The 25,740-nt window shown below is 40.5% G+C and overlaps 1 protein-coding gene across 2 annotated transcripts in view; it reads left to right on the top strand.

Annotated features, from left to right (window-relative positions):
* LOC124167060 (epidermal growth factor receptor) overlaps window positions 1–25,740 on the top strand; it is a 61,304-nt gene that overhangs the window by 28,503 nt on the left and 7,061 nt on the right. For both annotated transcript variants that reach the window (XM_046544853.1, XM_046544842.1), the window contains exons 2-10: window positions 21,085–21,420; window positions 22,087–22,412; window positions 22,552–22,749; window positions 22,863–23,164; window positions 23,295–23,530; window positions 23,732–23,864; window positions 24,141–24,438; window positions 24,873–25,211; window positions 25,333–25,469. In XM_046544853.1, the coding sequence (XP_046400809.1) occupies window positions 21,085–21,420; window positions 22,087–22,412; window positions 22,552–22,749; window positions 22,863–23,164; window positions 23,295–23,530; window positions 23,732–23,864; window positions 24,141–24,438; window positions 24,873–25,211; window positions 25,333–25,469 (2,305 nt within the window). The remainder of the gene's footprint in view (window positions 1–21,084; window positions 21,421–22,086; window positions 22,413–22,551; window positions 22,750–22,862; window positions 23,165–23,294; window positions 23,531–23,731; window positions 23,865–24,140; window positions 24,439–24,872; window positions 25,212–25,332; window positions 25,470–25,740) is intronic.

Below are 25,740 nucleotides of genomic sequence, written 5' to 3'. Positions count from 1 at the left end.
GATACGTACAATTATTGAATCTTTCCATTCTGCGTTACCGCATTCAACAGTGAACAAAAAAATCTACCTACTCACCGTATCAAGTAGGCACATACTTGTACGAGTACAAGTACTTGTACAAGTAGGAGTTGGTATGTACGGCACCGTGGAAATAGGGCATTACAAAATGGAAAGCTGATATGTGTAGCGGGGGGGCGTGGTACAAAAAAGTTTGGGAACCCCTGCTCTAGTGCATAGGAAATCGGTGCTCCGGGGTGCTCAGTATTCAACCGAAAAAGTTTATGCGAGGGTACAGAAGCATATGAAACCAATCATGCAAGGCAGAATTCCTCATGCGTGTGGCACCGTAATATAGCTGGATGTTTATAATGCACACCTGCCGCGGCAATAATCCCTAGTATTCATGCGTCGTCGCGTTCATTCGTTCAAACACGCGACCGTCTGCCGTGAGCGCGGTTAGAACAGAGCGGTCAACAATCTGAAGACATCTTCTCCTGCCGAGTGCATTGGAACATCTTAAATGTTTCTGTGATCTCGTGAAAACTCGTCCAGCGAGTGAACTTCTCGGTTGGCTATTCTAGAAACGGGCCGAGTGTCCATCGTAATAGCGAGTAGTTATTCACCTCAGTCATCCAGGATCCGCTTCGATACGACAGGCTCGTAAATTCAGCCGCATGCGGCCTCTGTGCTAGGTACTAATTATTCAACTTGAGTTTAAATTCAATCGTGAAGATCATTATGATTACTGCGTGATACAGTTATAAATAAAGTGTTGCGATCGTGAATTCACCGTAGTATTTTTGTTCTCATTTTATCTAATCGATCAGAGGAATATATATTTGAAAGATTATGGTTATCTTGACTGGGTTAATAGGTACGAGTTAAGTACGAAGCGTCGGGGATGTTTCCTGGATTGCAACTCATCTACTTTTCATTAATTCAGTTCATCTTTCCTTTTTTCTCCAATTGATTTTCGATTATAATCACTTGTTTATTGTTAAGGCTTATTTTTTCGCAAAATTGCGTATGAGAAGGTAGTTTTAAAATTTCCTCTGAAAATCAAGAAATCTTTAAAAAAAATTGATTGTGGCACAAGAATACCTTTCCTATTAACCTCTAAATTTTTGAAACCGCTCAAAGAGAGAGCTCAAAGGCTGGGTGGAACTTTAAAGTTTACTACACCCACCAATGTGACTCTAAAAGCTGCCCCGCCTTGAGTCTCGCGGCTAGTACTATTGACGCCTTCACCTGGCGCCGGGAGAGTGTCTTGATGGCCACCTAGGCTGCGTGCTAGAGTGTGCAATAAAACCGACTTCCCCCGGGGCTTCGTAAGGTGCCGAGTTCTCCCTTTGAGGCGTGGGCGAGGGTCTCAGCTTATGCGTTCCGCTGCACAGCCGCCCACAATCGTGTGTGCATCCTTACAGCGTTTCCCTCCACAACAATTACGGGGCTCCTCCCCACTTAATCCCTTCTGTGGAATCCCCCCCCCCCTGGATACCACGCATACTTTCACCTTTTCCACCTTAATGTCTCTCAGTAATCTACTTACAACTCATATTATATCATATGTCGGACAACTTAATCTGTCTAATCATGAGGCATGATGGCCAGATGGAGAAAATTATCTAAGGACAAGTGGACGGAAAGGAAGGAAAAGGGTGGCTCCTAATGACCGATATAGGACATGTTCTTAAGGAAGTAAAAGAGAAGAAAATGTAATTATGAAAAGGTAAGCAGATGAGAAAGCGGAGTGGAGAGCCGCATCCATAATATAAGTAATCAATCCTTGGATCCCTTGAACGATCAAGTTTATCTTACGCAACATTTTTTATCATCAATTTATTTAACAATTTTTCAAATAAATATGACAAAAATTGCCAAAAAACAACGAAAAGCCCTCTTCAGATTGATTATCTATTCTTATTATGTTTGCAATATCGTTTTGTTTTCAATCGTGAGAAATCGCAATATATATTCGTTATTTAAATTAGTTTTTTGCCAGTCACCACCCAGACGTGAATAAAAATTCCTTGGAGAGACTTTAATGGTCGTGTTCTCGTTATGCCCGTTTGTTCAAATTGCTTGCAGCAATTTCCTCATGACGTACGTTGTTCGCCAATCGCCTAGATCGTGGCCATCGATTTCATGATATGGATATTGACACGTGTGTTGTGCTTGAATTTTCTCAGCTAGTATCGGTAATTTAAATGACAACACCCTGCTATTTCATCAACACCAAAATTTGTAACTTTTTTGCTAATCGGTTGTTCGCTGCTACTCTAGTAGGTTTTAAATGGAATGTCTATAAATGGATTTTAGCAACCAAATCGTGAAGTTGAAACAATTTCCGAATTTTACTCTCGCCCAGTAATTTCTTGTAGTCCTCTCAGATCCATCGGAATTGTAAGGAAATGGTATGTTGCTTATCAGCCATTGTAATTTTTCGAGACCCGACACTTGACGTCAACAGTAATACACGTCCATTCTCGCATAATAGTAAGTGACATAGATATTTTATATTGAGCTAAATTGACCTGATTCTTACTCGAGGTTTTATTGTGCAATATTCGAGATCGCTAATCTTGTTTTTCCTTTGTAATGCGTGGTGACTGCGTATTTTTCTACGCACAACTCTTTAAAGACTAGTGTTTTCTAATTTTTATCGGCTAATGTCAGTTGCTACCTGGCAGCAAGCATACGTCTCCTTTGAAATGCATAATAAGTTACTTCGTCGACGTTTCTCTCTGATTAAATCGCGTGCAATAATCTTCTTTATGTCAGACATGTACGCCAATTACATTGCTGATAGCCATCATTTTCATGGTATCAGCACGTGTATTGTTAACACGTTAATGAATCACCCTGTGTCTTTGTTTCGACCTCGCCCAATTCCACGGTTTGTAGCGCATCCAACCACACCCAGTGTTCGTTTTTCAATCTCCTCCTCGCTTTTTCATTACATTAATTTTTTTCCCGTCATTTTTCCTCCTGCAATCCCCACCTTTTTCATTATGTGATTTGATTTTCTCATTTCTTTCCCTTTCCCGCAGCTCGCTACGCCCTGGAAGCTTCTAATTGAAATGTCGTGATTCCGGAGGAGAGAGCCCAGAATTTCCAGCGGTTAAAATGACCGCGTTTTTCTTTGCTCAGTTTTTGTGCTTCAGTTTCCACGAGGAGGAATTCGTGCAACTTGATCTTTTGTGATGAGCTTTGTAATTAATATACTTGGGCCAACGGTAAAAAATGATTGCGGTGGCCTCAGTTTTTTGTCGTCATTCTGATAATAATTTCCCGGCTATAATTGTGAAGCGTGCATTTAGTCCAAGCTAATATCGGCTCTGTGGAAACAATTCTATTGAAACGTGCAAGGTGTAAGCCAATAAAAAATATGACGCAAGAATTCCCTTGAGGTACTAATGAGGATTGTTTAGTTAGTTTGGTTATACCATTATTAGGTAGTCGCCAGATTTTTTTTTTAATTTGTGCATTGTCGAGATCATACTCCAATCGTGGTCGAAAAATATCGCCAGTATTACAATAGTAATAATATTGTTTTAAAAATCATCATCGTAATATTATTCGTTCCATGCCATTCTTAGCAGTCCCCCCTATTTAATAGTGTGTTCAAAATCATCTATATCTCTTCTTCATTGGGTACAATAATAATTTTGTAATCGCACAGTATTGCAACTCTTCTTTATTAAAACAGTTGTTCTCTACATCCTCATAGTTTCATTTGTGAGCTGTAACTTGAAATTAATATCAATTGTGAGTTTTTGCAGAACGAATGTCTTTTGTGATCATTTGCACCACTGTTAACTTACTGCATAGTTGCTTTTTCCGACCCTCTTTCGACCTTCAATAGGAAGCGAACTTGTTCATAAATACTCGCCACTTTTAATTTGGGTATCATCTCACAAGGGGGCATGATGTCACAGCTGGGATCTAATCTTCTATAAAAATACTAATTTATACTATATCATAACATAACATCGTGGTCAATATTGCTCGACACTCAACAATGGATGTCGTTTCGCGTGCAAGTCCGGAAACGCAGTTTGAAAAACACCGCTCAGTCCGTCCGTGACACAAAGCGGAATAACGGGTCGTAATGATTTCGGGTCGAAGCCATTCTTGCTCGCTCCGTAAGGCGAGGGAAATATAAGGAAAAGGAATTAACATCATTTCGCCTTAAACGTTCTGCGGGTCTCTCTCCGCGTGGGATGCATCCCGAGTGGCGCCTATATCACTATGGGAGCCGTCACCGTAATATTATTCGTCCCATCCCACACTTCGTCGTCCCCCTCCCTCGGCGCGTAGGAGTGTGACTCAGGCGGCTCGAGCGTGGGATGCTGGGAAGGCAGGGGAGAAGAGGGCCTTTCGCTCGCTCCCCTTGGAGGAGGCGCGTGGGCAGTTTCGAGTCTTCGACGACCGCGGCAGATGATGATGTATACACGCGGCGTGCGTGAGTGTTCGTCCGTGTGCATAGGCGGTTCGGAAAGTCACGGCTCTTCGATTGCTTCCGTCATCTCCTTCCTTTATTTGGAGTCGCCTCGCCGATTCTTTACGTCTCTCTCGCATCTCTTGTTTCTTACCTCGGTAGGATTTCGTTCTAATAACCTACCTTCGCGCTCCAGCAGTCTCTCATTCCGTGACGTTCCGTGACATACCCTTTCACTTTCTCAAACATGTTTAATGTGGATGAAAATCCCTCGCGCCTTTTGTGTATAATTATTGATTACTAATCAGAGATGCCAACAATGATTCATCTTCACCAAAATATTTGTGCCATCAGAGCAAGTTTGCGATATCGTAGTAAGTGAGCAAGATTTCGCTCTGGGTGCACAGCAATCGTGGTATAATTTTCTGGCGGCAGTGCTTATACAAACTTCAAATAGGTACATGCAAGTTAGTTAGTTTTTCGAGTATCAAATTAGAAATCTCTAGCAGCAAAATTCTGGTATATTTAGGAAGTGTTATAATTTTACTGCTCAATTGCGTAAAATTTGTGACACAAATTATGAATTGGTGTTTAAATGGTAGGATTAGTTTACGATAACACTCCTCCTCTCTCCATTCCCTTACAATATTTTGTTTTTCTTCTCTGTGGCTTTGCTTCCTGGTAAATTATGAAATCAAAGATTATGTTAGTGGACATTAATGCAGAAATATAATGTTGGGTTTCACTGTTTTTCTGTAAGGCTCAACTGTTTAAACCCTTTTCATTACGATCAGCTTGATACAAAATCATTTTTGTTGAGTTACTTTATGTAAGGGAAAAAACAGAATCCAACAGTGTTATTGAATTTCATGAAAGTGGGGTAATTTCACAAACTTTTCATAATTTTCAGTGAATAATTATGAAAAATTAATTATGTAGTACTTCACGACTCCGCACACTATGCTCGACTACTAGACTTGACTATACGGACTCGACTGCGCGTTTAACCTTCAATTTCTAACTTCGCCTATTCAGCTCTGCCTCCCGTTTCCTAAAAACTTAAAATGCTCGCCTCTCCAAGGAGTCACTTCATCCGGGGCGGATTTGAATTGCAGGCCGGTCACGAGGGATAATGCATCCGCCCCCGGGGGTGTTGCCAGCCCCGGAGCTGCCACCTTGTCCCCTCTATGGTTGCAAATCCGCCAAGGAGTCCGCGGAGGGAACCCATCACGTCACGCGTCGCGGTGCATTGTGGGCGGACGGCCTTCGCTTCCCCCCTCGAGAGATCCTTTAGATAAAAAGAGGCGCATAAATGTCTGCATTTATATGGAGAAGGAAAACAAAAAGCCCGTCACCGATTGCGGTATTCAAAATAGCTATCTTTGAGCCTTACCGTGCCTCGCAACCTTCGCTACGGTGTCTTATTTCAAGATGATGCTGGGTGTATGCATTTAGTATCTGTGCGGTTTAACTTTGCTGATAAATAAATGTCACAATTGTGTAGGAGATTTTATTATATGTGAAGGGGTTACATGTATGATTAAAGAGATATTTGCGTAGAAATTGAAATTTTAAAGTTTAGCTTTTTTTATTACTATTATGCGTATCTGTATTTTTCTGTATTTGAATAGTTGTAGTCGGGCATCATAAAATAATTCAAAAAAATCAACAAAGGCTTTTTGCAGTCTTCCACGGATAGAAAAGCAAATTTAGTAATGCTAGGGTCAAGAATTCATCAACTACATTAATTATTCGTGTATTTTTCTTATATATCCCTGAATTACAGTTGTGCAGAAAACCGATTCATCGATTAATTTTTATTGAATGCCATTATAATATTATCTATTTAAAAATTTGCATTATTGATCAAATATCGAGTTATTTTTAGTCGCTATAAAGATTAATATTTTTTTGCCTGTTTCAAGCTCAAACTTTCCCGAGACTGTAACCCACTGAAATGAATAGGATCCCAGGGATATGTTGTGAACCCACGCGCTTTCAATCGCATTATCCGTCAATCCGAATCGGCTTTTTGAATCCTTCATTTCCGAGTCTCTCGATCTAATTGTCCCTTTGCCGTGGACTGAGAATAGCCCCCAGCTCGATTTTCAATTTCGTGTCGTCGCATCAAGTCGAACAAATGCCGGGCGAAGAGCGTGAACTTAGCACATCCAACCTCCCCTGTCCATCAGTGCTCCCTCCCGAGTGTCCCGCCCATGTGACGGATGGCGGCCGTTAGACCCTGATTAGGGTAATTATTCAAACTTCCCGACGCTTTTAGGTTCTTAAGCATCAGCATCACGCGTTGCAGTCTCGCCTCATCAATCACAGCAAAGATTGATGACGGCGAAAAATGGCCACACACGAATTCGTTCGCATCACTCGGGCACTCATCGAATTACGGCCACATTGGCGGAACCATGCGCGACAGTGTTTTTTTCCTCTCTTTTGATCTTCGAAATCATTTACTTTTTATCTTCTTTCTCTTCTTTCTTCGTCGCCGCTAACGCCTTGTTTTCATAAGGTCTGCGTTGGTTGTAAAGTGATGGTCAACCCGACGAGCATTCCACGTAACGCCGCCTTCAAAAAATAAAGTAGCCCCCTCACGAGGATGTCTTTTGGGAAATATGGCTGCAATGAAGAGAATTTCTTTGTAGAGTTCTTGGGCATATGGAATGAAGCAGCAGAAATCAAATAATTACTCACAATCTCTTTTCTACGGTTTTTTTTCTGTTTGGCAAGCACGAATCATTTAACATTGCTTATTTCTCTAACCACAGCTGGAGCGATCGGCTGTTTTCAGTATTCACGTAATGTATATAACATTGGCATTGCCTTCGTTACCACTAAATGGTCGTTCTAACCAAAGAGACCGCCGTGGAAACGAGGCGAGGAAAGGACTAGCCTTTCGGAGGGAACACGGGTAGTAGTGGTTTAAAAGTGCAGCAGTGTAGGAGCAGCGGATACATGCGAAGATTTAATTGGCGACGTAAGTAGTGGAAAAGAATTTGCTGCTGCGATAGTTTTAAAGGATTCTCATATTTAAAAAATTAATTAGATGTGGCGAATGTCAAGAGAAGTTTTGACGGCCCAACTGTCGGAAAAACTGCTCTACGGGTCGTATTTAATATTGGTTTCCTGACGTACCACTTGATTAAAACGCCCGGGCCGAAGACGTTGGACACTTCCTATCAGAAAAATCCTCGCTCGAAGTAGTGGCCCGGGGAAGGATGTAGCCCCCCTGTCATGCATGTGTGACGTTCACAGGCATTTGACTTATTCTAGGATGAACTCCAGTATCCCCGATCCAAACCAACTCTCAGTTTGAATCACTGCTTGAGTGATACGTTTTCAATTATCTCCTGTGTCTGAGTTATATTATCTTAGTTTGTCCCTTACTTACTCACTGACAAGAAATGTTCATATCTTAAAAGACCTGGTTACATAGTACATTAACATGTAAGAGTTAATGTCTAAATGTATGAATGCGTGAATGAACACGAAAATGCACCATGTAACCAACGTCCACCCAACTTGTGCGAAGGTATGAACAGAAAATAGAACCTGCTTTTATTTGGTTCATGCATTCGTACATGTTCCGTTCCAGTCCATCGAAATCGTTCATGCCATTCACACGTTCACTCGCACAAGGTAATGTAGTTAATTTATCATGTGACCAGTCCGTAGTACCCATACATATTTGTATGGTTATCTGTGCCAACGCCAATAATTTCAGCCTGATGTAAGTTTCAAGCATGTAAACGATAGGAAATCCTGGCGAAACAGATGCGACCGTTGGAACGGAATTGATTCGTCTTCTTCACGGAGGCGCCGCTATTTACCCACCCCCTTTGCCCGCCTTCTGTCGTCCACGAAGGGGGCGCCCAAGTCGTCTCCCGCGCTCTTTCTCCCCCTCGGGGGCGCGTGCGGCGGCGGCGAAGTGGGGCGGACAGGCATGCTCCTCCAATTCACCCCCTCTTATCTTTTTCATCGGTGGTACATTCGTTTTTTTTGCCGCCCCGGTTCTCCCCTCGGTGTATTCGCCTCTCACATCCGTCGCCACTCCATGCCTCGCTCGACCTGCTTTCCTATCCTCTTGCACTCCGAGCTGCATTCCCCGCTTCGACTTTTACTCGGGTAAGATCGAGGGTTGTAGTTTGGGCGTTTCAAATCTACGAAATAATATCCACATCATTGAATTGTTCGAAGACGATAGTCTGCAAACAAAAGTGGCTGCGCTTCGGTTGTGGAGATGTGTATGTTATTTACCGCTGTAACCATGGAACGAGAGTGAGTTTTTTGAAGCATGAAATTTTTTAATGCACGGTGAGGATGGCTCAGAAGATTGCTATTCGTGCCACTGTTAATTTTTTTTACCTCATAATCCTTAATTTTAGTGGCATTTTATCTCGGTTATTATTTGCCCAAGTATAACTAAGCAATAACGTGGCAACTAAGTCGGGTCTGAACTTCAGAGCGTCAAGTTTCGACACCACTGGTTATTGACACTCAAGTTGAGACTCCAATAACCTCTGATTGGTAGGAAATCCGAGAAGCCGTTGCGAGCCGGACGAAATTAGTTGGTGGTAATGGAAACACGCGAGATAGGTGTCTTTCATTGGGAGGAGGAGATGGAGAGTGGAGGTTTTCGAGGAATGGGTGAGAACACGGAAGGAGGGGGGTGCATGGAAAGCAACGGAGATGTGCGTCGTGGGCGGGCTGACCAAGGCGGCGGCCAAAGGCACTTTTTCCTTTCTTCTTCTCCGTCTCACCTTCTCACTCCTCCCCCATCTCCACGTGAGGCCCTACTGAATGCGGTGACGTCTGGCCAGGAGGGCCGTTTTGGCGCCTCGCTCGTACTCTCTCTCTCCTTTAATGTGTTTTAATTCACTTTGGAAATTGAGTATGAGGGGAGTCTTCAAAGCCCGAAATCGATCTGGCAATTTGTTTTCCTCTCCGTTCTTGTTAGTGGCCCATTTATTCGTCCAGGACTTCAGATCGCGGTCCAGTTAGCGGGGTAATACCGTCGGCGACATCCATCTATCATTTATACCTGGAAATCAATGCCATTTGTGTGACAAAGATGTAAATATTTGATGATAGAGCCAGTCAGTGAAGTTTCACGAATGAGTAAACCACGTTTTTTGCGAGTGTTGTGTTAGTTTATTTATTTGGATTTGTTTGCTAGGACATTTATAAGAGGCGAATCGAAGGTGGATTTTCGGGAACTTTTTTTTAGGTTTATTGAATTGTAAATTGACCTGGCCTTGGAAATCGAATATACATTCAAAATATATCCGTTGCTGTAAATATCAGACGGATGTTGATAAGATATGATTTGATCGTTGTCTTTGCGTTTGTTTCGCAGTACTTACATAAAACATTTGTAAAATCCTTGGCCGAAGACGTTTTGTGGTATTTTTGCACCTCTATTTATCTCGGTACTTTTTTTTAAATATAAACATACACGATGCATGAATGCATCCATTTGAGGTCAGTCTAAATGGTTGGCTCTGCTAATTTATTTTTTTACTGCTTAAACGTTATATTTTTATTTTCTTTCACGTGCCTTATTTTTCTGGTTGTTCCCCAACGCACAGTAACTTCTTTCTGCGACTTAAAATTTAAAAGTATCGCTTGCTTCTCGGTCGTTTTTGTGGGGAAATGGATACCTCGGCCGCGAAGTGGTTGGATTTTTTTGCTCGTGGTTCCTAAGCGCCCGGGGCGACCGGGCCCTCCTCCTGGCTGTGAGGTGACTGGCTCTCTTGACCGGTGAGATGTTCGAGGCTCATGCGTTTGTCCATTCGAGATCCCGCCTCGGAAGGGAGAGGAGATGAGTCGAAAAGGCAACGTTGGAATTCCGTGGAAGGTGAATCAGGCTTCCTTTTGAGGATCGTAACCCGTCGGATTTTAACTCCATATACGGAGCATCATGTCAAAATTCGGCACATATTAATGAAAGTTTTGATGGATGAGCAAGTTGTTTTTCGCACCTCTCTTCGGGATTCGTCTCTTTTTTTCCCCGAGCTGCCGGACCGAGATTCATATCTCTATTATTCCTTTCTAACTTTAAGTTGAAATGAACGCAATAAAGCATCTCTTTTTTTAGCAATTAGTTGTTGTTTTTTTTTCTATTTTCTTCAGTTAGTGTGTTGGATGTTTCTCAGGCAAGGTCATTGAATTGAGTAAGCTTGCTGGAAATATGCTGACGCAAGTCTTTATTCGTGCAATCCTTAGAATTGTCCCTGTCATAAATACTTAAATATTTTCTTATTCCCCTTAGGTTCATGTATTTCAGTTCGTCGTTGAACTCTTATATGAATGAATTTAAAATTGCTGAGTTGCTAGAAAAAAAGCTGCTTTCTCTTAACTTACCGGAAAAATTTTGCTTGAAAAAAATTTGTCCACGAATTACGATTTAATCTCACGCCACATGATTCGAAATTCCTGGTATTTTTTAATATGATGTTGCGTCAGTCATAATGATTTAATAGTATCCGTAATTTTTGTTAACGAACATGCAGAAAATTGCATTTCCTTCCCCCGCCCTCTTACGATTCTTCTTCTTCATTTTCTCTTTTGGTTGGGCTGAAAAAGGGTCATGAACCTTTTCATTCCCGCCTCTCCCATTACTCCCCCCACTTCAACTCATCTAACGTTTCACGTGCACTCGGAAGATTCTTAAGCGTTTATCACTTCGTCAGGTACCTACCCAACTCCAGCCATATTTCCTTCACTTTTCCCAACCGCGAGATGTTCTGAGCTTCGAGAGGTCAAAATTCGCCCGGGCGAGATGATGGGTAGGCGGGGTAAGGGGGATTAATCACAAGTTTCGGAAGATCTTGAATGGCTTCCTTGCGAACACCTGCGAGTTATAATGGGTTTCGGGAAAATCACGTTTCCCAGTCTGTTACCCTTTCACGAGCCGAGGATCGAGCTTTTCTCATGAGGGGCACTATCAGGTCGCGCCACAACCTCATAAGGTCATTCTCTCCTAAGCCCATATGTGCGTTATGCCTGCTTATCTCTTTAAAAATAATAGTAAAATGGACTATGCGTTTAGAATTTGTTGGAAGAAAGTTCAGAAGAGTCGTTACTGCTATGGAAACTTTATAAAATTCAGGTAGTTGTAAAATGGCAGCGGAAAATCTGGAGAAAAAAAAATTGGGGAAATTTTAAAGCCGGATTTTTTTATTTGCACCAGACGCTTGCCAGTCTTAAAAATCTGTGTTTACTGTACTATCTCTCAGTATTCTCTAATTTCTATATTAAATATTTGCTGAGATCGTGTCCCTAGTATAAATAGTTTTGTTCCCCCAGGTAATCGGAAAACGAGTTAGCTAAGCTATTTCCCCGCGGATTTTTCGGTGAAATTAATTAATTAATTTACGTAAACAGCAAATTTTGCCTTTTGCTTCAACATCTATTTACATACAGCTATTTTTATACAGCTATATTACTTTGTGGGATGACAGGAGACATTTTTCCACTCGTCTGTAAGGCCAGACTACCTGCCTCCTCACTTACCTCTCACACTACCCCTCTTTACCTATCGGATTCGGTGTAATCCTCTCAGCATCTGCCTTTAGTTTTGATTAAATTCTTAGGGAATAGAATTTTGATTATTTTTTTTTCACTCGGCCCGCCATAAAGTGGGTCATTCGTAAGGTACGAATCAAAATGTCACTCGTGCTTTGTCATTGAAGTTGACAAAGATTTGATTTGGCTATGCGCAATCGATCGTTGGCTTTCGTTGAGTTAATAGTTTGCCTCACATCTTCATGCGTGCATAAGTCGCATTTTCTGTCATCTCCTAATAATTTTTCTATGCTCAAGAATTTAACTTCAAAACTTCATTTTTATCCACGATCATGGTAAAATTCACTATTTTATTTGAAGAGTACCAAGAAAAAGTCCATAATATACGTTTAATTTTAATTATAATTTCCTGTTTAGCTAATGGCTTTGTTTATTCTATTTCCTATTCCTTTTACACTTTGAATTGTATGTTTATGGGTAAGATGCGGATTTATTGATAGGCTCCTGTTTACACGCGTAGAAGCGTTCCCACTGGAGTAATTAAATTGTATTGTCCGAGTTTTTCACTTATTTCTCGACTGTTTTGGTACCCAAACACTCTGCGGTTGGGCGTTGATAAAAGTGGCCAGGGAGGCTCTGAGTAGCGTCCTCAAATTAGTTACTGCCTCGGGAGCAGATGAATGGATAAAGGATCATAGGTAACTTGTGCACAATACCATGGGGGCTTCTCTTCGGGAGTCCAATTAAGGGTGGATGGAAAGCGTTGGGGATGAGAAATGGCTGAGTAGAATTATATGAAGAGGTAAGAATCTATCGATGACTACTAGAGTTCGAACGTTGAAAATAACTCGAGTGGCATCAGTGCTTTCGGTTCGATGCCCTAATAACGGTCGTGCAACTAAGTATTTGTATTATTTGAAGTGTTAAACAATTAAAATTATATTTTTGAAAACTTTTAAAAGTTTGGATAAATTTTAATATAAGATGGCACTTACTGGGTTAAAATCCTGGCATTTTTATCGTGATGAGCGATACGCATACCCAATTGGTATTTTAATGAAAATGATTGCTGACGCAACTAACCTTATGGGAATATTTGTGGAAAATACTTAAACGATCTCTCATACTTTTTTCCACTTATTTTATGTGGAAATTACTAATAATAAAGCAAATTTTACACTTATTCCATCTGTCATTGCATAAAAGGCGCGTTGAAGTGATTTTTTTGTTTGATTTTAGATTTATTAGTCAAGAGAAGTTGATGGACGTGTAAGAAAGACGATTAAAATACAATTATAGCCGAATTCTCATGAATCAGTTTGGGAAATGCGTATTAATCGAAGGAATAAAAGTGGCCTGTAGGCAGGTAAATTATTTGGAGGTGGAGAGGGGTTAAATTAATTATAAAACAGATAGGGTTTCCCGGGGATGGGATTGGGTTGCTTGGGAAGCGGCCCCCGTGGCTGAGGAATGCGATGATATTGTTGCGCGGCCAGGTTACGGATCACGTTTTCAATCACGGATCGTTTGTTGCCGAGGACAAAGGTGGCCAATCAAAAGGGAGGAGGATATAGACCCCGAATACTTCATTCACCGCATCGCCTCCTCCGAAGCCTCTTATTCATTTTCTTCTCGAGGACCGATGGGTCCTCATAGGTAGCCGAGCCCGGATTGGATCCGAAAGTGTTGGAGCGTTACATCTTCCAATCAAGCTGAAAGTCATTACCTCCATCGGAAACAGTGGTTGTTATCATTTTTCAACCGCCCGTGGAATAGATAATATGTATTGGAAATCGAACTAAGGAACCTCCGGTAGTCAAGCCAAAAGTCATTCTTTCCTAATTTGTTTAAGGTTAATTTTTTGTTCATTAATTCAATTCTAGATATACTAAAATATGGTTTCTTTAAGCCGTGGAAACAAAGGAACAAAAACTTAGCTTTAAAATGGGAAACAATGTATCTGAAAAGGTTATGTTAATTACAATAGCATAACGTGTTCGATAATTCAGTGAATATTATAATTAATTGTAAACTCTACATGTTACCATAGGCCAGTTTTATCGAGTTTTAAATTATGGGTTGCAGCTATGTTTTTTATGTGAACCTTAAGAAAAAGTCGATGAGGCTCTGTTAGTTCTGAGGTTCTGCTAGGCGTCTAAGTTGAATGCCTTCCTTATGTAATGGGAGAAAGTGAATGAGGACCCAATAGAAAATTTCCTGATACTTTGGTTTGGTTTTAGTGAAAGAGAAAATTGACGTCCGCTTTGAGACAACGGTTTCTCGTCTGTGTATCCAAACCTCTCCCCTTTCCCATATTATGGAGATAGTGACCTGAATTTTCGGAATAGTTTTACCTTTTGTGGCTTTGAGGAAAAATACTCGTGGTTTATGATGGAACTCAACGTTAATTTCTCCTACTTTTTTATACTTTTACTGAAGCTTATCCTGAGCGTATCAAAATAAACACCTAAGTTTTCAAAGCAAGCACGCATTACTTTTCCCTCAACCATGTGGGAATGTACTAGATTTGATTTAACAGGTAACCATCTCGAGCCGGAAAATTATCAGCCTACATGAATACAGCATACCTGAAATATGTGTATAAACCTATAGTTAATTACACTTATGACCTCAAGTGACCGCCTGTTCCTCTAGTTCAATTCTCTAATCAAGAATATCGATTTGAATAAATTTAACCGAATCAAGCGAGATGTGGTGGAAGTTAGACGCATCGAAATAAAAGGCTGTTCAACTTGTAAACAGTTATTTATTCCGTACGACGCGCTTCGGCTCACAGAGTCATCATCTGGTACAAGACCAGATGACTCAGGTCTTGTTCCAGATCGCTATGTGAGCCGAAGCGTGTCGTACGCAATAAATAACTGTTGACAAGTTGAACTACCTTTTACTTCAATCGATATGAACTATTCACTGGAAATCAGTTTTTCATACGAATGAAGGATCTAAGGTTTTCCCGGCGAATAAACTGGTGGAAGAGTTCTCGGGTTTCCAGCCGGGTCCAAGGGTTTTTCTGCACCGACGTTTCTGAGGCTAAGTCTGCCATCGTTTTCAGGGTGAAGCTGAAGACGATGGCAGACTTAGCCTTCGAAACGTAGGTGCAGAAAAACTCTTGGACCCGGCAGGAAACCCGAGAACTCTTCCTCCAGTTTTTCATACACTTCAAAAGTATTCATTCGTTATTAGATGGATGCAAATCGTATTTTTTCCGCATTTCATTCGACGCTCGCCAAAATAATTCCCGTTTCCATTCGCGCACGCCTGCGTAATTTTCAATACGCTCGTCCACCCCCCTCACCTCCCCATCCCTCCTCCTTTCGACGGGATCAGATGACGACCCCTCCCCCACTCAACTCCCCTTCCGCTCGAACGAACCCCGAAGAGCGACCGTGCGTGATCCCCGAGCGTTACATGCACGAGAGAGAGAGAGAGGAAGAGATTTTAACTTTTCTGGATGGCGATGGAAGTTGCTGGGAGGAATGCGCGGAGAGAAAGAGAGGAGCCCGCGGATAAAAGAAGTGGAGAGGCTGGCTTGCCCGCCGCACAGACCGGAGGCGTCTTTTCCCTCCCTCGGCAGAGGAGGAAGGCCCCCATCGTGGGGAGAGGAGATGGTATCTGGATAGAGGGAAGAAAGAGGTTCTCTCAAGTGGGGCGAGTCACGAAGAGTTGCCTCGCTCGATCCAACGGCGCTGGAGGCCGCCTCCAGGAATGCCGGGAACCCCTTTTCTTTTGTGTTATTATTGCTTCCTTTCGTAACCTACGCTCTTAACTCTACGCCCAACGGTGAAACGGAATAGTTTTTGAATGTCGTGTACGAAAAGGAAGACTGAACTTCCATTTCTCGCAACATCTTCCTCTCATGATTTTCCGCTTGAGGAAAGAAATGATGTTTTATTAATATATAGTCGTATCCTTAAAAGTTTTCACTAATACTACTGCGTGAGTTCTATCAATGGAAGTTCATAAAATTTGAAGTTTTTTTTTTCATTTTTTACCAAGTACTTTTTCCTTGACGCAAAATTATGCACTATGCATTCTTCGTTTCATGGATCCATTATGTGCACATTTTTCCCTTCTCTTTAAGATGTTTTGATGACAAATACGACTGTGGAAGTTTCACGAAAGTTTCTCAGAATTTTCATTTCAGAAATTCTTGCCACTCCATACTTTGTTAGGGTCATCATAACCAGCTTAATTCGACGACAGCCTCGAATAATCGGTAGATATGCACTTCCGCTCGTATAAGCTCATTTAATCGTTCAAGGATATTCCAGGTGTAGAATGACTTATCATGACCCGCGTTCGCCCATTTGCATGGCTATATCGTCGTCATTACTTCGGTCAAGTGCTTTCGGTGCATACTGCATGCTAGTGAGGACTTCAATCGCCCACCGTTGGTCTCATCCTCATCTCCTTCCTCCATCAATCTCATGTAACTATTTTCATAACTGTTCACAGCTCTTGTCTTTCCGTGTTCATCTCATCCACTGCACCTTCGGTCTCGTTCCTGGCAGCGGATTTTTTCCAAGTCATCGTCATCTTTCTCTCCAACTTCAACTCAACCCCTTCCCTTGGCACCCATTCCCTAACAATTTTTCCCCTCTCTAAGAAGGCCTCATCTCTTTCCGTCTTCCCACCATCTGGACGATTCCTTCGCAGGGCGTTGGGCTCACCTTTGGAAGTTCTCCTGGCATTTGTAATCACCCCTTTCATTGACCCGATCGTTCTTTCTATACGTGCGTCGTTGGCCCGATAATAATTATCCCGTTGGTCTCCAGCAATTCCAACATGAGCGGTAGTATTTTGCTGTATTTACTTCAATTTTTATGTTCGTATTTCTTGTCGCGATGTTTTGAGTTTGGTACGCATCAAGTGGCGAAGAAATTAATAAGAACTCGTTAAATGATTATTTTTATTATTCCAATATTGACTTCCTCCTGTTAGTTTTGTATAAGATTGGATAATAATATATGTCCATGAAGGAAATTTGTCTATTTATGCTTGTTTTGTAATTCTTTTCAGTTCAGGTTGATTTTTTAGTGGCATTGAAAAATTTTTTTATAGTCTGCTTCTTCTTTTATATGAAGGATCAAAGATGAAAATACCTTTAAAATTTTCCATTTATTCTTGTGAGTTGAGTTGGATGCTATTTCTATAAATTATATATTTTGGCTTTCATATCGGTGAAAGAATGGAGTAGCTTTCTTTCCATAAATGCGTAGAGAGTTTATGTTGTGTGTTTTAAAAGATGCGATACATTTGATTGAAATAATTCCCCGAGGCAGTACTTTGTCCTGGACAAGGGAAGGGAGTGGTAATATAAAATAATTGGGTAGAAAATGGCAAATAAATGATTAAAATGCGACTGTTTAATAAGAAATTCAAAGAAATCCACTGAAGTACCTATATAACTAAGTAAATGGCAGTGAAAATTGCTTTCCCATCGATGGAAATATCCATCATCTTACCGTAGGATCTCCTCGCATTTTTCCCATTTCTGAAAGCCTCTCGCGCATTCCGCTTACCTTATAAGAGTAGCTTTTACAGTTTTGAGCTCAGAGCTCTTTAGCTGTCTCATCCTAAGATTCTAACGTGTGTTGACTTTACGCTGTTTATTTTCCCCCGTGATTGAGCGCCCGTTGTGTGCTGTTGAAGGTAGGTACAATCCCTCGAATGTGTCATGCGCTATCTTTACCTCATGAACTTTTTAAGCGTAGGATGCCCTCATCTAGGATTTTTTTCAAAGCCGTCATTTTCACCTCAAGGTCGGACAGTTCTATGTAACTTTCGTGCTCAGTCATATGTGCAATCATATTTTCGTTCTGAAATCCATCACTTGACCTCAGAAAACTATACTGCTTACTGTGAAATAAAATAGAACGTGATTTTAGCCTGTTCATTTAGCCGCGTCAGGGATATTGTAGCTTTAAACCTTAAGTGCTGAGTTTAATCAGACTGAAAGGCAAAATACTACTGCAATAATTCTATTTGTAAGATTTAGTTTCAATATTTTTACTCGATCACCTGTCACTTAACTTTTGGAGTTTCGTATCTACGACAGTACTTACCTCTTGTGGAGTTTTGGCGTTTTTTCAATATTACCAACCAATACTATGATTTGAGTCGTTTGCTCGTATAATTATTTAAATTCTCTGATTTGTACGCGAAAGATAAATATCTGTGTGTGAATTTCTTGTCAGTTAAATGTGCATATCGTGGAAATTTACATTGAATTAGACTTATTCTATCGAAAGACGCCTTTCATCCAAGCATTACAGGACCACGTTTTTTAAAGAAATTACCCACCATTATCTGGAATGTTGTTCTCTTGCAAAGCTCCCATTGATTACTAAATACGGACTTAACTATCTTAACAATATTCCATTATGTTTTCGTTTTACGATCAGCCCGATTCTCGTGAAATTTTTCGAATCGGTGAGATATCGCAGACACTCATTGTCGTCCCCATTCCGTGGTATTGCTCCCAATTTCCTCGTTTTCGTCAGTGGAGGCGGAAGAAAATTCTTCGTCATGTTCCCCATCGGTCGCATATTAGCTTCGCTTTTCACGCCCTTTTCATCTTGTGAGATTTTCAGGATCCTCCTCCTCCGCCCTTCCTTCGTAGCATAGGGTAACCTCCTTCCCTTTTTCTACCTCCCTTCTCTAATGGGGATAACCGTTCCCGATGAAAAGTTACTCCACCTTAAATGATCGGCGTATCTCGTTGGAGAAGTACGTTTTTTGTGCAGTCGGTTCCACTAAGACACCCATCCGAGTAATTATCCCTTGCGCTTATTTTTTCTCACGTATTTTGGAACCCGAATTATTGACACTCGGATACATGATGCAAATGATGGCAGAGAAAACGAAAATCATCATTGTGCTAACATAACTGGCGCTATAGACCAAATAGCATACGTATGGAGCAGAATTGAAGTAATTTACTGTGAAAAAAACTTCACGTCGCTGTGTGAGGTCACGGTATTTTCCCATGCGATATCCCGTTGGTACTCCGAAGTACATGTAGGGATTAAATGTGAATTGCTGATTTTTCGACCGCATGTCTTTTTCGATTCATGTGAATTAAACTGAATTATCGCCCTAATATTCCGGAGGCGTCTCTTGTTTTCGGTACCTATTAGTCCAACTGTTCCAATCGGCACGACCGCGTATCAAACGTAGTTTGATACGCGATGCTCTTGTATGTGTATACATCCTTAAGTACATACAATTTTTTTCTTTCTATAAATTTTGCCCTGAAAAATGATGTGGATTTAATTTAATTTGTATATGATCCTTCTATATTTGCCATGAAGAATTAATATCGCTCTTAGTTTTTTTTCTTCTTATCAAATGGAATTCCTCTTTCCATAAACTGAAACTATATCAGTTGATATGCACTCAGTATTCTCCTTTTCCATTGAAGTCTCTTATTTAGTCTCTTTTATAATTCCAATGCGAAAAAACCACACGGGGGTACTGGTCAAACTCGTGTTGAAGTAGTAGAACCAGACTTTCGTTCTAAATGCTTTTTAAGTCTATTCTGCTTACTTTTTTCCTCTGTCCATAATTAAACTGCATTTCCTTGAAGTCTAGGGGTCTCGGATGAGAAATAAGCTACTATGCAGGCACGCTAACCACTCTGTATATATTTTCTCGCGTGAATCTGATGGGCCTGATAGCATGACTGCGACGATAGCTTTCGTTTTCAAACCCTTTATTTCGATTGGATGCTTTATTTGAATTGAATGCTCGAGAGGAAGAAGTTACAAGATTTTTAAATAATCTTTAGGGCTCCTCCCATTTTCCACACTAATACGGAAGTTTGGGTCGTAATGTTTGCCTCGGCTTTGTTTTCGTAACTGTTCGGCAATGCGATTATCCTCGATCCCCCTCTCCTGCCCTCGAGAAAGATGATACCGCGAACACGTCTGCGACCGAGATGGAGGATGAGCAAGGAAGAGATTTGGAGAAGGGAAAGAGGAAAGAATGTTCCCTTCCAATCTGCTCTATCTTTTCTTCTCTCACTCTCTGTTTGGCAACTCCCCTTGCCTTCTCCTCCCCCTTCAACCATGGCGAGGCTAATTATCGGGGTCCCTCTGGAGAGATAGGAAGGCGTGAGCCAGCGTGGCGATGTGGGAGGTATGAAACGGAGTGTGGACCCAGAAAGCTAGCCAATAATCGTGCGCGGGATGAGTTCCTCGAGATGTGAAACAGCCGTGTTGCGTTCGCCGTTCCTCATTTTTTTCTCATTCTCCCGAAACCGGCGCCAGAGCTGTTTTCATCATCGCTCTCCTCTCGGCCCTCCTGGATTTTTTTATTGCTTTATACACGCTCGAGAAATGGATCCTATCTGAGACACTTGTGGCGATTTTTGGGTCCAATCTCATGGGAGGTATGGTGCTCTCGAACTCCAGGAATTTTTTCGCAATTTTGTTCGCAATTTTTTTCTGTTGTTCCTGAGAGTTTTTAAGTTGAAAAATGGAATTGCCCCCCTAGGAAGACCGAAATCTAAGTATTTGGGGCAGATAATGAAACACTATAAGGACATGAAAGTTTGGTAAATAAAAAATTTGCTTTGGACAAGGAGACATGTGGTGGCCGTATGCCTATCTATGCCTATATTATGCAGATTTGAATGCAGATTAAAATATGAATTCTTAGGTGTAGTATCAGATTAATTGTGACAGAATTCCATTACTAGCATTATCACATGATCAATTTCAAAATTTCCTCTGCAACTTTATTTAGAACCGACCTAGATTTCAACTAGTCATTGTCTTGACTTTGATTGCTAAAGATAATTGTTATAAAATTTACATGTTTTATTTGTTTCCTGATAGCACAGTTCCCAATGCTACTTTGATTTTTCAAGTACCCCATTAAATTATTAAATTTATTTTTTTTTTGTGATGAGGAAATCAGTGAGGTGTTTCATTAACTTGAAATTTGAACATGAACGTTTATTTGAAATCCTAGAATTTTAATTTAAGTATAGTTCTCTGATACATAATTTTTTTAGTTGTTTACTTAACAATTTCTTAGAATTCCCGAGCTCACTTGAATACCTTTCTCTCTGCTTCCAGTATGCATTGGGACCAACGGACGGATGTCGGTGCCTTCCAACCGGGAGCATCACTATCGCAACCTGAGGGATAGGTACACCAACTGCACCTACGTGGACGGTAACCTCGAGTTGACGTGGCTGCAGGACGAAGACCTGGACCTGAGCTTCCTGCAGTACATTCGGGAGGTGACCGGCTACGTGCTCATATCGCACGTGGACGTGCGCCGAATAGTGCTGCCGCGGCTGCAGATCATCCGCGGGAGGACGCTCTTCAAGCTGAGCGTCCACGACGAGGAGTTTGCCCTCTTGGCCACCCTCTCCAAGATGCACAACCTGGAACTGCCCGCGCTCAGAGGTGAGATACATCCTCAAAGCAATGTTGAAGCAAAAAAGCGGGAGGCAAACCACCAAATTCTTTAGTAGATAAAGTCTGAAACTCAGCCCCTCTTAAACGAAACCCCCCGAAATCTCCGATTGAAACTCTTCCCTCTAAGATGTTGTTGAGGTTAAGGCAGAGCCTACAAGATACAAGCAAAATCGACTTAGTTATTTATGCTTTAACCTACAAGCTTAAAGACTGAGGGAAATTTGACATTAATGTTCACTTTTTCGGTGTGTATTTTTTGCAAAAAAAAGTTTGGAAAGAAAAGTAAATTAATATTGTATGAATACTTAGGCCATCAATGTATACATTTTGAAAAAAAATGCCGTTATTCACATACAACCATCCGTAACATGGTGGGAATTCCTTGTTTCAGTCGTTTTCAGCCCTAATCTTTCAGTGTTCGTGTTTTGAAATATAGTAAAGAAATAAAGTATTAAGTAATAATGATACCTATAATTAATTAATAATATGATTAAGCAATAAAGTATTAAACATATGATATAAGTAAAATTTGATGTCAGAAGAACAAAATTAGAATTCTGCTAGTTGTTTTATATGTCTTCTCTCAGCTGCAAGTAGCTTTACTAACTTAAAATAATGGGGTAAATAATCAAGAATCTGTTTTTGCCTTTACAGATATCCTTCAAGGGAGTGTTGGACTTCTGAACAACTATAACTTATGCCATGTGAAGACCATCAACTGGGAAGAAATTATCACTGGTCCCAATGCCAAGAAGATATATGTTTACAATTTCTCAAATCCTGAACGAGAATGCCCTCCTTGTCACCATTCATGTAAGAAGGGTTGCTGGGGTGAAGGTCCAGAAAACTGCCAGAAATTTTCAAAAATCAACTGCAGTCCTCAATGCTATCAAGGCCGATGTTTTGGAGCCAATCCTCGAGAATGTTGCCATCTGTTTTGTGCTGGAGGATGCACCGGTCCTAAGCAGAGTGACTGCCTGGTGAGCATTTTAGCGAGCTTTATTGATTTTCCAAAGTTTATTAATTTTAGTCCCTCTGAAAATTCATTGCAAAATATTGTAGAGATAGTAAAACTATGAATGTCCCGGAATATAATGAAATTGTCATTTTTTCTCGCAGGCATGTCGTAATTTCTATGATGATGGAGTCTGTAAGCAAGAGTGTCCTGCAATGCAAAGGTATAATCCGACTAAATACTCGTGGGAAACCAATCCAAATGGAAAATATGCCTATGGAGCTACGTGCGTCAAAAATTGTCCTGAGCATCTGTTGAAAGACAATGGTGCCTGTGTGAGAAGCTGTCCACCCAAGAAAATGGTATGTATTTATTTCAACAATGGAATGAATTTCTTTTTAAAAATTGAAATATCACCTTTTTTTAATTTAATTCCATACACAGATATATGACTGTATTTTTTTTTACTTTACAGGCTGTGAATGGGGAGTGTGTCCCTTGTGATGGACCATGTCCAAAGACTTGTGAAGGCGTTAAAATATTGCATTCGGGAAATGTTGACAACTTCAGGGACTGCACTATTATTGAAGGATCACTGACCATCTTGGATCATAGCTTTGCTGGGTTCCAACAGTATGATGGGGACTTCATTTTTGGCCCACGTCATGGAAGCATGCACCCTGACCGTCTGGAAGTTTTCAGCACACTCAAGGAAGTTACAGAGCATGTGAACATCCAAGCCTCACATCCAGCATTCACCAATCTCTCTTATTTTAGGTACGCATTAGCAGAATGTAATCATGTCTTGATGATGTTTGGATTTTTTTTAAACGTTGAGTTAATTTTTTAATGAATCATTATCTCCTAAATTTAGAATTAAAAATATATTATCATTTTTATTACGCAGGAACCTTGAAGTCATTGGTGGAAGAGCATTGACAGATTTAATGTCATCGTTGTATATTGTGAAGTCATCTTTGAAGTCCTTGGGCCTCCAGTCTTTGAAAAAGATCCATTCGGGTGGTCTTGCAATCGTTGAGAATAAAGACCTCTGTTTTGCTGAAGGCATCAACTGGGATAAAATCAAAAAATCCACTGATCACCCTACATATGTCCGACATAACAAGCCATTAGCAGAATGCCGTAAGTATTTGTTAACTCTTTCTACATTTCTTGGCTAGATGTTAATAATCCATATTTCCTAATAATGCATTTAGAATGTATTCACCATTATAGCCGTCTGGGTCATATAAACCAGCCATTATTATGTGGTTTATGTAGTAAGACATGAAATATTCTGTTAGAGAATTTGTAAAATATATTTTCTAATTGATTATTCCACAGAGAAAGAAGGTCTTGTATGCCATAATCAGTGCTCATCAGAAGGTTGTTGGGGACCTGGGCCTGACCAATGCCTATCTTGTGCTAATTTCCAAGTGGATAACATTTGCATAGAGAGTTGTAACACAATGCCTGGGTAAGTTGGCTCTATTTGTTTAATTAGTTCTCAGATTAAATGAGGGGATTCTAGTGGTGATAGGTTTCTGATGTTTGATTCTAGTCCTTTGTCAATTTTTAGTTAAATTAATATGTAGTTTGTTTGTCTCTTTATTGCTCTCAAGTGAGGGATGTGAAGGTAACTTAATTTTTTAAATTGCTAAGTTTTTGTAATTACTTTTTTGGACATTTTAATTAATATTAAAATATACTTAGATTTCCTTGTCATATTGCTAAATTGCTTTTTTTATTGCAGACTCTACCAAGCAGGCCCAAAACTCTGCATGCATTGTCACGAGGAATGTGAGTCAACTTGCCATGGGCCAGGTCCAGGTAATTGTACCAGATGCAAGCATGTCAAGGATGGTCCATTCTGTACAGTGACATGCCCTGATAGTAAATACAATGATAACAAAAGCTCTGGGCAAAGTGGAGGAGAGTGCAGGCCATGTCATGAAAATTGTGTTGACGGATGCTCTGGTCCAGAGAACACCATTGGTCCTAATGGGTGCCATTCTTGCGAGAAGGCAATCTTGAATGGAGATGTTTCAGTGGTAAGCTCATTCAAACTGTGATTCTATCTTATGACCTCCAAGTAGTTATTTCTTTACAAGTTGTAACGACTCAATGAATTTTATTTCCTTCCATAAATACAACCAGGACCATTGTAAAATATTCTGATTAGGTATATCATTTCATCTTGGTATTTTTCTTTCTAAATGATTGAGCACATAACCAATATTGAAGAACTTCATTTGCAACTTGTTTGCAATTTTATTATGAATATTACATACCATTTCTAAAAAATTGAATTCATACTGAGAATTTTTCATGGATATTTGAGGGATAGTCTTAATCAGCACATTTTATTATTTTGAAAATATTGGCATTCGAATTTCATTCAGTATTCCAATTATATAATCTCAACACTTTATCTGATTGACATTTCAAATTTTAGTAATACCATGGTTAACTAATTTATTTACAGGAGAGGTGCCTGAAGAAAAATGAGCCTTGTCCAGATGGTCACTACTATGAATGGGTGGGTCCCCAAGATCAAGGACCATTGAAGCCATTGGCTGGTAAAGCAGTGTGCAGAAGATGTCACCCTCGCTGCAAAAAGTGTACAGGATATGGGTTTCACATTCAAGTGTGCCAGGAATGCGTCAGTTACCGCCGTGGGGAACAGTGCGAGGATGAATGCCCACCCGATCACTATGCTCGCAATGATACTCAAGAATGTTTACCCTGCTCGCAAGAGTGCCGTGGATGCTATGGACCAACCGCATCTGATTGCATTGGCTGTCGAAATTATCGCATTTATCAGGTTGGTTTACATTCATAGCAGAAGTTTTTCCCTAATAGAATTATTGATTATGGTGAAATATCTGATAACCATTAATGATTTCGATCTCTAATTTTAATTGTATTCATATTTTTCTCTGAAGGATGGCTCACCTGAGAGCAACTCTACATTGTTTAACTGCTCAGGATCTTGTCCCCCCGAAGCCCCACACAAAGTATTTCCTCAAGATAACATTGAACCTTATTGCTCCAGGGAACCATTAGTCCGAGCTTATCAGAGGTGAGTGAATGAATACTTTCTGAACATAATCTCTTAGAAGTCTTGAATAGTTCCATTAATACATGTAATTCATTGTACTTTTGTTTCACTTTTATTGCCATTGGAAGCTCAAATTTTTTTCGTGTTTGAATGGCTTAATCGAACTACAGCATTGAATTAAACTCGAGTTCTTTTTTTATCCATATTATGCTTGCACAATATTCTTAGCCTTGAAATATTGATAGAGCTTTTCATAGGCGGATCCAGGGGGGGGGCACGGGGGCACGTGCCC

Source organism: Ischnura elegans, chromosome 1, assembly GCF_921293095.1.
Source record: "Ischnura elegans chromosome 1, ioIscEleg1.1, whole genome shotgun sequence".
NCBI lineage: Eukaryota > Metazoa > Arthropoda > Insecta > Odonata > Coenagrionidae > Ischnura > Ischnura elegans.
Note: the sequence above shows the minus strand (reverse complement) of the source record. Positions and strands in the feature narration are given on the sequence as shown.